This window comes from Pristiophorus japonicus, chromosome 1 (assembly GCF_044704955.1).
Source record: "Pristiophorus japonicus isolate sPriJap1 chromosome 1, sPriJap1.hap1, whole genome shotgun sequence".
In the NCBI taxonomy this organism is placed as follows: Eukaryota; Metazoa; Chordata; class Chondrichthyes; family Pristiophoridae; genus Pristiophorus; species Pristiophorus japonicus.
The window spans coordinates 201,027,155-201,039,210 of record NC_091977.1 but is presented as its reverse complement, the minus strand read 5'-3'; the positions used below and the strand labels follow the sequence as shown (position 1 = coordinate 201,039,210).

Below are 12,056 nucleotides of genomic sequence, written 5' to 3'. Positions count from 1 at the left end.
CAACGAGCTGGAAGGAGAAGCGAACACTGCCAAACGAAGAGCGATCCTCCTCACCGTTTGCAGGGCACCAACGTATGGCCTTGTGAAATATCTGCTCGCTCCAGCGAAACCCAGAGAAGTCGTATGATGATTTGTGCACACTGGTCAGGGAGCATCTAAGCCTGAAGGAAAGTGTTCTGATGGCGAGGTACCGGTTCTACAAGTACAAGAGGTCTGAAGGCCAGGAAGTGGCGAGCTACGTCGCCGAGCTAAGGCGCCTTGCAGGACATTGCGAATTTGAAGAACACTTGGAGCACATGCTCAGGAACTTCTTTGTACTTGGCATTGGCCATGAAGTAATACTTGGCAAACTTTTGAGACCCCAACCGTGAGTAAAGCCATTGCGATAGCCCAGGCATTTATTGCCACCAGTGACAATACCAAACAAATTTCTCAGCACACGAGTACTGCTGCAAGTACTGTGAACAAAGTAACTTTGTTTTCGAATCGAAATGTACAGGGCAGGACTTGCACACCTGCATCTGCACGTTCGCAGATGACTCAGAGTCCACCATCAAGGGTGGTGAATACAAAGCCATTAACACCTTGTTGGCGCTGCAGGGGTGATTGATCATTTCCATTTATGCTGCTTCAAAGGATTCGTTTGCAAGGGCTGTGGAACAATGGGACACCTCCAACATATGTGCAAGCGAGCTGCAAATCCTGCTAATCCTGCAAACCATGTTGCAGAGGACGACGTTTTCCTGGCGCCTGAAATGGAGATCCTGGGGAGAAGAATGGCGGTGGACGGCATCAGGCCCGCCGATTCAAAGATGGAGGAAATCAAGAACGCACCGAGACCACAGAACGTGACGGAGCTGCGGTCGTTTCTAGGACACCTGAATTATTTTGATAACTTACCGGGTCTTAGCACATTGTTAGAACCCCTGCACTCTTTACTGCGTAAAGGAGGGGGTAAAAGCCAAGAAAATGCCTTTGAGAAAGCTAGGAAGCTGTTATGTTCAAACAAATTGCTTGTGTTGTACGATCCATGTAAGCGTTTGGTACTAGCATGTGATGCGTCGTCGTATGGGGTCAGGTGTGTATTGCAACAAGCTAATGAATTTGGGAAATTGCAACCAGTTGCTTATGCATCCAGAAGTCTGTCTAAGGCCGAGAGGATCTACAGTATGATTGAAAAAGCGCTAGCATGTGTTTACGGGGTAAAGAAAATGCATCAATATCTGTTCAGGCTCAAATTCGAATTGGAAACTGACCATAAGCCGCTTATATCTCTTCTGAAAGCAAGGGGTTAAATACGAATGCATCGGCCCGCATCCAGAGATGGGCGCTCACGTTATCCGCATACAACTACGCCATCTGCCACAGGCCAGGCACAGAAAACTGTGCCGATGCTCTCAGTAGGCTCCCATTGCCCACCCAGGGGTGGAAATGGCACAGCCCGCCGATTTAGTCATGGTAATGGAAGCATTCAAGAGTGAGCAATCACCTGTTACCGTGTGACAGATTAGAACCTGGACGAGCCAGGACCCCTTACTGTCCTTAGTAAAAAAAAAAACTGTGTGCTCCACGGAAGTTAGAGATGCAGGAAGAAATAAAGCCATACCAGCGGCGCAAAGACGAAATGTCTATACAGGCACACTGCCTCTTATGGGGTAATCAGGTAGTGGAGTCAAAAAAGGGCAGGGACACTTTCATCAATGATCTCCACAGCACCCACCCAGGCATCGTAATGATGAAAGCGATAGCCAGATCCCACATGTGGTGGCCCGATATCGACGCAGACTTAAGAGTCCTGCGTGCACAATTGTAATACATGTTCACAGTTAAGCAATGCACCCAGTGAGGCACCACTAAATTTATGGTCCTGGCCCTCCAAACCGTGGTCTAGGGTCCATGTTGACTATGCAGGCCCATTCTTGGGAAAAATGTTCTTAGTGGTTATAGATGCGTACTCCAAATGGATCGAATGTGTGATAATGTCGGCAAGCACGTCCGCTGCCACCATTGAAAGCCTATGGGCCATGTTTGCCACGCTTACCACACACGGTCTGCCTGATGTCCTCGTAAGTGACAATGGGCCTTGCAGACTTCAAGGAGTTCATGACCCGCAATGGGATTAAACATGTCACATCTGCCCCGTTTAAACCAGCGTCCAACGGTCAGGCAGAACGAGCAGTTCAAACAATCAAGCAGAGCTTGAAAAGGGTAACACAAGGCTCACTGATCCAGAGTCCTGCTTAGTTACCGCACAAGACCCCACTCGCTCACTGGGGTCCCTCCCGCTGAACTGCTCATGAAAAGGGCCCTTAAGACAAGGCTCTCGTTTGTACACCCTGATCTACACGAACAGGTAGAAAGCAGGCGGCTTCAACAGAATACATATGATCACACAAATGTGTCACGCGAAATTGAGATAAATGATCCTGTATGTGTGTTGAACTGTGGACAAGGTCCCAAGTGGCTTCCTGGCACTGTTTTGGCCAAAGAGGAGAGTAGGGTGTTTGTGGTCAAATTCTCAAATAGATTCGCCTGCAGGAAACACTTGGAATAAACCAAACTCAGATTTACGGACTATCCAGAACAACCCACAATCGAGACCATCTTTTTCGACCCTCCAACACACACACACACACACGTGGCAACCGATCCAGCGATTGACCCCGAAGAAGAACCCATCACCTGCAACAGACCTCACCACCCCCAGCAAGGCCAACTGCACAGCAGCCCAGCGAGGGCCCAACAAACGACTCACCAAACTCAGCATTTGCACCGAGACGATCAACCAGGGAAAGGAAGGCAGGCCCCAGGTCGACTCACATTGTAAATAGTTACACTATTGACTTTGGCTGGGGGGGGGGGGGGGGGGGGGGGGAACTGTTATGTCTGTAAACCTGTAAATACCATGTCTAACCACCAGAGGGCTCATCCCCTGGAGTCCCAAGGGATCCCACAATCCCTTGGGAGCACCTGTATATAAGGAGGCCTCACAGGCTGGAGAGGCACTCTGAGATCTGCAACAAAGGACTACGGTCACACTTACTTTGAGCTTGCAGTATCTAGTCTGGCTCTTTATTCAAGACATAACAAAAAGCATCACAGCTGTTGAATGCTCCACTGGGTTCTGGGTCTCAAGCATGCCGCACAGGGTGGTGCAAATCAAGGGCTTCGTATCTCACCCAGAGACAGTACCACACAGCATCAGCCCAGAATGTGTGCTAAAATCGAGGTAGGGGGCTCAAATCCATAGCATTCTGGCTCAGAGGCATCAAGCAGTCACATCATATCGTCTTTCTTCAGATTTAAACTGGTGCAATATGTGGGATCAATTAAAAAATGGCAAGAGAAACAGCCGTAATGGCAATATGAGGGTTAATGTTTATATAATGAGAAATTGCAATACATGTTGGAAAGTTCCACTGGGTGTATTATGGCCTCTACTGGCACTTAAATTAATAGCACTACTTCGCCACAGTGCAAAATCCTACAAAATCTCAGTGCCAAGAAATGGCAATAACTTTATGGTGCAGTTCTCTCAGCCCTATGAGAATGGCAATATTTCCCCACCAATTTCTTTTTAAAAGTTTAACAGTAGACTTCGAGCAAAGCAACGTAGAATAATGGCCCGGATTTTGTGGTCAGCAGAGAAGGAACGGCACTCGCCATTCCTCTCAAAAAAAAGTTCCCCTCAAAGTTTTTGCGAGCTCCAGAGCATAGGCTCTCTCTTTTCCAACATCAGTTTGAATTCAGCAGCTTCTACAGGTGTCAACCAATCAGATTGGAGAATTCTCTCAGATGGCAAAGCAGGAAATATAAATTACAAAAAGCAAAATAAAGATTGGGATATACACGAGATTAAGGGAGAAACTTAAATAGCAAGACACAAACTTTTTTTTTTAATTGTTTTTTTTTTAAAATTGGTAACATTTTAATTTTCTTCTGAGGGAATAAGGCTCCATACATGTAAAATTAATTTTTCAGGGCCAGAGCGGCTGTTCAACAGTAATTATGATTTAGTACACCAATAAAAACTCAATTATCCCTGATTGAATAAGGCTTAAGTTTTTCATTGGTCTTTAGAGTGAGAATAGTGGGGAATTAGCTTAAGTTCACATCTCATCAGTGATTTCCATGTTGATTCCATCGGCAAAGACTGCAACAGCACAGCCTGTGGAGTAGCGGGGCATCTCTGACACCAACTTCAGGATTTTCGCGTTGAACTCCACAGGTCGGACGCGAGAAGTTGCTGTCAGTTTTTCCCCTGTAATAATGGCGAGCACTGACAGCCTCACTGTTATTACTACTGCAAATTCCGGGCCAATATGTTTTCACATATGGGACGAGGCTTGAATCTTTTGAAAGAAACAACTCCTTCACACAGAACTCTATAACAGACGGCAACCATTCCACCCAGTGAGTCTGCACCAGCTCTTTGCTAGAAAACTAATCTACAGATGCAAGCAATTAGCACTGACTTTTTCTAACTGTTCACAAAACAGTGAGATAAATTTGTTGGTTTCAGAATTTAACTGCTTTAAAAAAAAAATGAATTATAGTATCATAGAATGATGCAGCACAGCAGGTCGTCATTTGGTCCATCGTGCCTATGCCAGCTCTTCGAAAGAGCTATCCAATTAGTCCCACTCCCCCGCTCTTTCCCTATAGCCCTGAAAATGTTTTCCCTTCGAATATTTATTCAATTCTCTTTTGAAAGTTAATATAGAGTCTGCTTCCATCACCATTTCAGGCAGTGCATTCTGGGTCATAAGATCATAAGCTTTTGATAAGGTCCCACATGGCAGACTGGTCACGAAAGTAAAAGCCCATGGGATCCAGGGCAAAGTGACAAGTTGGATCCAAAATTGGCTCAGAGGCAGGAAGCAAAGGGTAATGGTTGATGAGTGTTTTTGTGACTGGAAGTCTGTATCCAGTGGGATTCTGCAGGGCTCAGTGCTGGGTCCCTTGCTTTTTGTAGTATATATCAATGACTTGGACTTTAATGTTGAGGGTATGATTAACAAGTTTGCAGATGACACTAAAATAGGCTGTGTGGTTGATAAAGAAGAAGAAAACTGCGGATTACAGGAAGATATCAATGTGGGCAGAACAGTGGTAAATGGAATTCAACCCGGATAAGTGAGGTAATGCATTTGGGGAGGTCTAACGGGGCAAAGGAATACACATTAAATGGTACGATCCTGAAAAGTGTAGAGGAACAAAGGGACCTTGGAGTGCAGGTCCACAGATCCCTGAAGGTAGCAGGCCAGGTGGATAAGGTGGTTAAGGCAGCATATGGAATACTTGCCTTTATTAGTCGAGGCATGGAATACAAGAGCAAGGAGGTTATGCTTTAACTGTATAAAACACTGGTTAGGCCGCAGCTGGAGTACGGCATGCAGTTCTGGTCACCACATTACAGGAAAAATGTAATTGCACTGGAAAGGGTGTAGAGGAGATTTACAAGAATGTTGCCTGGACTGGAGAATTTTCATTATGAGGAAAGATTGGAGATACTGGATCGGTTTTCTTTGGAACAGAGGAGGCTGAGGCGAGACCTGATTGAGGTGCATAAAATTATGAGGGGCCTGGATAGAATAGATAGGAAGGACCTGTTTCCCTTGGCAGAGGGCTCAACAACCAGGGTGCATAGATTTAAAATAATTGGGGGGAGGTTTCGATGAGATATGTGGGGAAATTTCTTCACCAAGAGGGTTGTGGGGATCTGAAACTCACTGCCTGAAAGGGTGGTAGAGGCAGAAACCCTCACCACATTTAAAAAATACTTGGATGTGCACTTCAACTGCTGTAACCTACAGGGCTACAGACCAAGAGCTGGAAAGTGGGATTAGGCTGGTGCGCTCACGATGAGTCGAAATTGCCTCCTCCTGTGCTGTAAATTTCTATGATTCTATGAACTCACTGCATAAATATATTTTTCCTCACGTCACCTCTGGTCCTTTTGTCAATTACCTTAAGTCTGTGTCATCTGGTTATTGACCGTTCTGCCACTGGCAAGAGTTTATCCTTATTTACTCTATCAAAACCCTTAACCTTCTCTGGTCTAGGGAGACCACCACCAGTGTAGTGTATGTAGGTACCTTTAGTAATGACTCCACGAGGCAGGGTATGATACTTAAACTGTGTAGACCTGCAGTCCTTTATTTACAGCTCCTGAGTGAGGACAACAAGCTGCGAGTTCCTTTTTATACTGGGTTACCTGCCGTGTGCACGTAACCCTTAGGTCTCCAGCAGCAGCACCCTCTGGTGTACAGTGTAAGGGTACATTAAGTGTGGCATAACAGTGTAAACAGCATACACAACACCCTGTTTGTCTAGTCTCTCCACATAACTGAAGTCTTTCGTCCCTGGTACCATTCTAGTAAACCTCCTGTGTGTTATATATGAATAAGGAGTCTGACTGGATACTGTGAGCTCAAAGTAAAGTGTGACCTTAGTCTTTTATTGCAGGTATCCAGAGTGCCTCTCCAGCTTTAAGTACCTGTGTTCCCAAGGGATTGTGGGATAACCTTGGGACTCCAGGGGATGAGCCCTCTGGTGGCTGTACAAGGTATATACAAGTTTACATACATAACACTCTGTACCCTTTCCAGGGACTTGACATCCTCCCTAAAATATGTTGCCCAGAATTGGTCACAATACTTCAGCTGTGGCCTAACCTTATAAAAGGTTTAGCATAACTTTCTTACTTTTGTACTCTATGCATGTATTTGTCGAGCCAAAGATCTCGTATTCCTTTTTACAGCATTCTCAACTTGTCCTGGTTTGGGTATGTCACCCCCAGGTCTCTTCCTGTACCCCTTTAAAATTGTGCCATTTATTTGATATTAAATTGAAAAAAAGGACACTGTCTAACCCTAATATCTCTCTCTCTCCCAAGCTTAATACACTTTCTAGTGTTGAGAACACAAAACAAAAGCTATAACATGTGTAATCAGAACATTCATGTGAAATATGTAATTTAAAGAAAGTTTCATACACTGAAAAAAGTTCAGAAAAAATGTGGAAACTCGGGAGCTAGATTTACATAGTGATGAGTTTACAGAGGCATAACCCATTATTCAAGATGGACATAGGTATTTCTAATATGCAATTTGTGGCTCAAATAAATAGACATCTTAACAACAACAATCTGGGCTTATCCCAACGATCTAACAGAGATCAGTGAGTCCCAATTATAATCCTTGTCCTTACATTTAATGAATACCTGTACCAGTCTCTCCAGTATTCAGCTACACCCATCAAAGGATGTTGAGCCAGTCTACCAACTTTATGATAGCACAACACTGAACCAAAGAATTCAAAAATGGATCCTTGGAAGCACTGGAAAATTCCCATTGACAAACAAAAACATTTTCTTTGGATATAAAATATTCATTATTGTTCCATGTAAAATGTGGGACTGAGTGAGAGCACAAATGACATCCAAAATAGCATGACTTAATTTACAATTACAGCAAAAGGATTTAATGGAATAAATATAAACAAAATTAAGCAAACATTTTATGAAGGCTCACCTTGCATTTCTGTTGCTTATTGTGCCATAGGACATCTTGATAATGGCGTGCTATTGAGGGCTTCACTTCCTGTAATTTAGCAGTCGGCATCAATAATGCTTCCAGTGTTTTATTGGGATCTTCTTTATCTACAATATCATTGATAAGACCAGCTGCAATGACCTCTGTCGAAGGAATGTCAAAACAAATATGAACTTACAACAAACAACAACAGTAATAAATGGAGATATTGCGCTGTGTCATGCGTGATTGCTAAAAAGGTTCACAGGGCCAAAACTCCACTTACAGAATACCAAATTACCTACTGTAAATACAGTCGTCGTGCTTTCTTTGAAAAAATTGAACCCCAATAGGTAACCAAGATTTGTAAAAGTAAAACTATAAATATAAATCCCCCCAAGTTAGTGAAGTCAGCATACTAAGTCATGACCAGATGCGCAAAAGGTTCAATTCACAGTTAGCCAATTTCAGTCAGTGTGGCAAAAATGGCACTGTGACATAACCTTTATGTCCTTGGTTGGAGAAAGTAAAAACAGCCAGCATTCCTGTTCCCAATCATTATTTAGTAACATCTACCAAAAAATGGGCATGGATTGTGTGCACAGGATAGCGCTCAGCCATAATGCCCCTCAATTAGGCTACAAACAGTCTTATCCAGGTTTGCACAAAAAATGGTGGGGGGGGCGGGGCGTACAGCAGCAAAGCCCATAGAACCATACTCCCAGGGTCAATGCCTTCAAGAGATGAGAAAGGGGAGAAAATTCTAAATTTTAAAAAGTAAGTAATCCTCAAATATGTACTGGTAATGGAGTTGATAAACTATTCATAATACTGAGAAAATATCACGAGCATGCGCATATGTGCCATTAAAGGGTGCAGGTAAATAAACTCTAGCACTGTATTTGCAGGACAAAATAGCAATAAATTTAGCATTTGCATACCTTCTTCCAAAGTGGGTTTTGTAATCACAAATTATTCAGAAAACATGATAATAAGTTGAAAACATTGACTAGCATATATATACACATTTGCTGGTAAATATAGGAACCAACATACAGATTACTAATTGATAACCTTATGCAACTATTTGTCCTTTAGTGAAGAGTTCATTATGTACAATTTCATGGAGTCTGATAGTCAGGATGAGGAGTTTTCACCCAAAATGTTAAGATGCATTTTCTCTTTTCAAATGCCAACAGATCTACTGTATATTTCTAGCCTTTTCTGCAGTTGCAATTTTTCTTTTCAACTATACAGTGCCTACCGTGACACCTATCACAAACTAAATCATGGAATTTTCCACAATAATCTCATGTCTAATAAAGGAAATCATATTAATTTTGATTGAAGTTAATGAAGCATTTTAAACTACTGTAGTAAATCAGTGTTTGAAGACCAGACTTAGCCATCACAATTTTCTCCCTTTGAGTTTAGTGAACAGAATTAAATTAGGAAAGATTCTTCATTTTAATATTCAAGAACATAATTTGTACACAATTTGCTTTGGTGAGATTTGAGAGTGATGTGGACCTCTTTTTTGTTTAAATTACAATGTATTCAGCACATGAATAATCCAATGTGCTACAGTCACAGCAATTACAGCACACACGGCTGTACCCGTCACGTTCTGGACAGCTGGCTTTACAATCACTTACAGCAGTCCATGCAAATCGTTTCACTGCATAGTGGAGACACTTTACCTTTCAAGTAAATTAATTCAATTTAGCGCATGGAAAAAAATTGGGCAACAAGTAGATTATTACAAAAGCAATAATTACAGATGCTGGAATCTGAAATAAAAACAGAGAATGCTGGAAATCTCAGCGGGTCAGGCAGCATCTGTGGAGAGAAAAACAGAGTTAACGTTTCGGGTCGATGGCCCTTCGTCAGAACTGCCGAATGTTCGAAAAGAACACATTCTTAAGCATTGAAAGAGGAAGGGGAAGAAAGAACAAAAGCGAAGGTCTGCAATAGGGTGGAAGGCAGGAGAGATTAGAGAGACAAAAAAGGGATGATGGGCCAAATTGAAATGGTAATGAAAGAAGTCAGAAAAAGTTTAATCTGGATAGGGTGTGAATGGTGGAGAAATGACCAGCTGCCATTAGAGACAAAGAGAAAAAAAAAGGGGGAAATAAAACATAAGATGGGGGTGGAGGGAGCCAAAGATGGCCAGAGGTTACGGTCTGAAATTGTTGAACTCGATGTTGAGTCCAGAAGGCTGTAAGGTGCCTAAACGAAAAATGAGGTGCTGTTCCTCGAGCTTGCGTTGAGCTTCATTGAGGCAGTGTAGGAGTCCGAGGACAGAGATATCAGAGTGGGAGTGAAGTGGAGAATTAAAGTGACAGACGACCGGAATCACACTTACAGACTGAACATAAGTGTTCAGCAAAGTGGTCACCCAATCTACACTTATAAGGAGATTATTACATTCACACAAAAATAAGTTGCAATTTTAGATCACAGACTCACTTTCACTTTCTTCCTTAACTTGCAAGTTGACCTCTTCAATACAGCTCTGAATATCATTCCAGCTCAAGTACTGCTGTCCTTGGTCTGCAGCTTGTGCCTTCAGTAACATCAGCATATCCGCATACCTGCAAGACAGAGAATTTAAAATCTGAAAAGTCAGGTAGCATAACCATTTGGGAACTCATTTACACTTCTGTGGTCACAGCTTTAAGTCTCAACCGAGACAAACTGTCTGTGAAAACATTCATGCATTTACACGTAGATTTTGAAGCTAGGATACCGAGGTACCCAAGTTATGAGGAAAGTCTAAGAAAACAAATTGTTTACAATGGAAAATAGGCAGCTCAGGAAGAACTTATTGGAGATTTCCAGTTTCGAAAGGGAAACTTTGTTTTAATATAAAACTTTGAAACAAGATAACACCACACAGATTAGAAAAGCCATTTGAACCATAAATGCACACTCATCCAGAAATAACCATCATGGCAAGCAACTGATTACAAATATTTTGCCTCTTATCAGGAATGTGTTGTTCGAACTTTCCCATACCTAAATTTGCCTTTCACTGATTGAACTTGTGCACCTCGTCTTACGGTCATGGTGTAATTTGACGTACTGGCCCAGCTTTACTTTCCTCTCTCCCCCCCAGAGTTTACCTTATATAACTCTCTTGAAATCTGTGGAGCACATTTGATTTCCCAGCAATAAACAGGCAGGAGACAGGCGGTGTTAAAGCATAGCTGCCTGGAGGAGTCGACAGGGACCGGTCCAGGTTCACATTATTTAACTTGGGTGGCTTGATATCTCAGGCAGGAGCAGATAGACAGGCAGAGGGACGTGAGTGGTAGCTGTATTTGTGTGCTGCAAACTCAGTTGAGTTCTGTGAATGTTTACCAATCTCATGTATTTATGAGAGATTCCCCTCGTTTCAGTGCATCTTCAAAGGATTTTGAATGGTATGTTTAAGGTTGGCTTTCTCCCATTCTGAAGCAGGTAGCGATAGGCAAGACCAGAGTACAAGCAGCAGCAAACAACTCTATCATACGCAAAAAAAGTGCTTCCAGAGTCAATCTTGTGTTAAATGTTAGTACAGCATATTCCATGGATTGACACGAAATACATACAGAATCATTGATTATAAATAGCCCATCAGGAAGAACGTTTAAGGAACTAGCAGCACAGCACTGTTTCGCACGTGAGATCAGTCACATGTTAATCACCACATAGTTTTAAATAGCTCTCCTTTGACAGCCACAAGGATTTAGAGAATATAGACTGAAAAATAAGGACCTTACACCGAGCTCGATATTCACAACACTGTGCAGTAGTTGTGTGGAAATCAGACAATTCACAAAAACATTTTTGCATTCTTAAAGCAATTGAGCCCTACTAAGAATACTCAATTATTCTTTCAATATTCCACCATAAGTACAAGAATGAAGACAAGGGCCGAAATTGCCCCTTCTGATAGGGCCTCTGACCGCCTGAAAGTGGCAGCTGGGGGCAGCGCAGAATGGCCGCCGACTCTCCGTGGAGGGGCCACCATTTTGTAAATTGCCCTTCCTCAGGAGTGGAGCGGTGTCCTGGACCGCTCCGCCCGTTTTCGCACTGTGGCGCGCACGCGCCGACCCCTTAACATCTGGCGGGGACCCCCTCATGAAATTGCGCCGCCGGAACGGCGCCGCCGCAGGCCAGTGATCCCAACAGCTTTCGCTGTCGGTGCACTCCGAAATGGCGGCTCAGTGGCCCTTAAAGGGGAGGGCGCAGTGCCATGGCCACCATGTTTATTTTGTTGTCGGCTGACTGCCACATTGGCCCAACAAATATGCCCCCGGGTTCAACTGGGTGCCAGGTCGCTGGCCTGGCTAAAACCCTCCCTGGTGGCTCAGGGGGTGCCACTGAAGTGGCTGCAGGGTTTACAGCGGCCTTCCCCTTTAACCGAAGGGGAGAGGCGCTGATGAGTGATCGGGGCAGCTGACCCACAGCGAGTTCACTGGGACGGAGAAAACCTATTAAAAAAAGGTAGGTGCGCCCAGTTTCTGGCGGAGGGCA

The 12,056-nt window shown here is 43.5% G+C and overlaps 1 protein-coding gene across 1 annotated transcript in view; it reads right to left on the bottom strand.

The window, feature by feature from the left end:
• iqgap2 (IQ motif containing GTPase activating protein 2) overlaps positions 1 to 12,056 on the bottom strand; it is a 405,429-nt gene that overhangs the window by 166,870 nt on the left and 226,503 nt on the right. Inside the window, exons 14-15 of the mRNA XM_070886141.1 lie at positions 10,005 to 10,129; positions 7,536 to 7,699 (exon numbers count right to left, since the gene is read on the bottom strand). Of these exons, the coding sequence (XP_070742242.1) occupies positions 7,536 to 7,699; positions 10,005 to 10,129 (289 nt within the window). The remainder of the gene's footprint in view (positions 1 to 7,535; positions 7,700 to 10,004; positions 10,130 to 12,056) is intronic.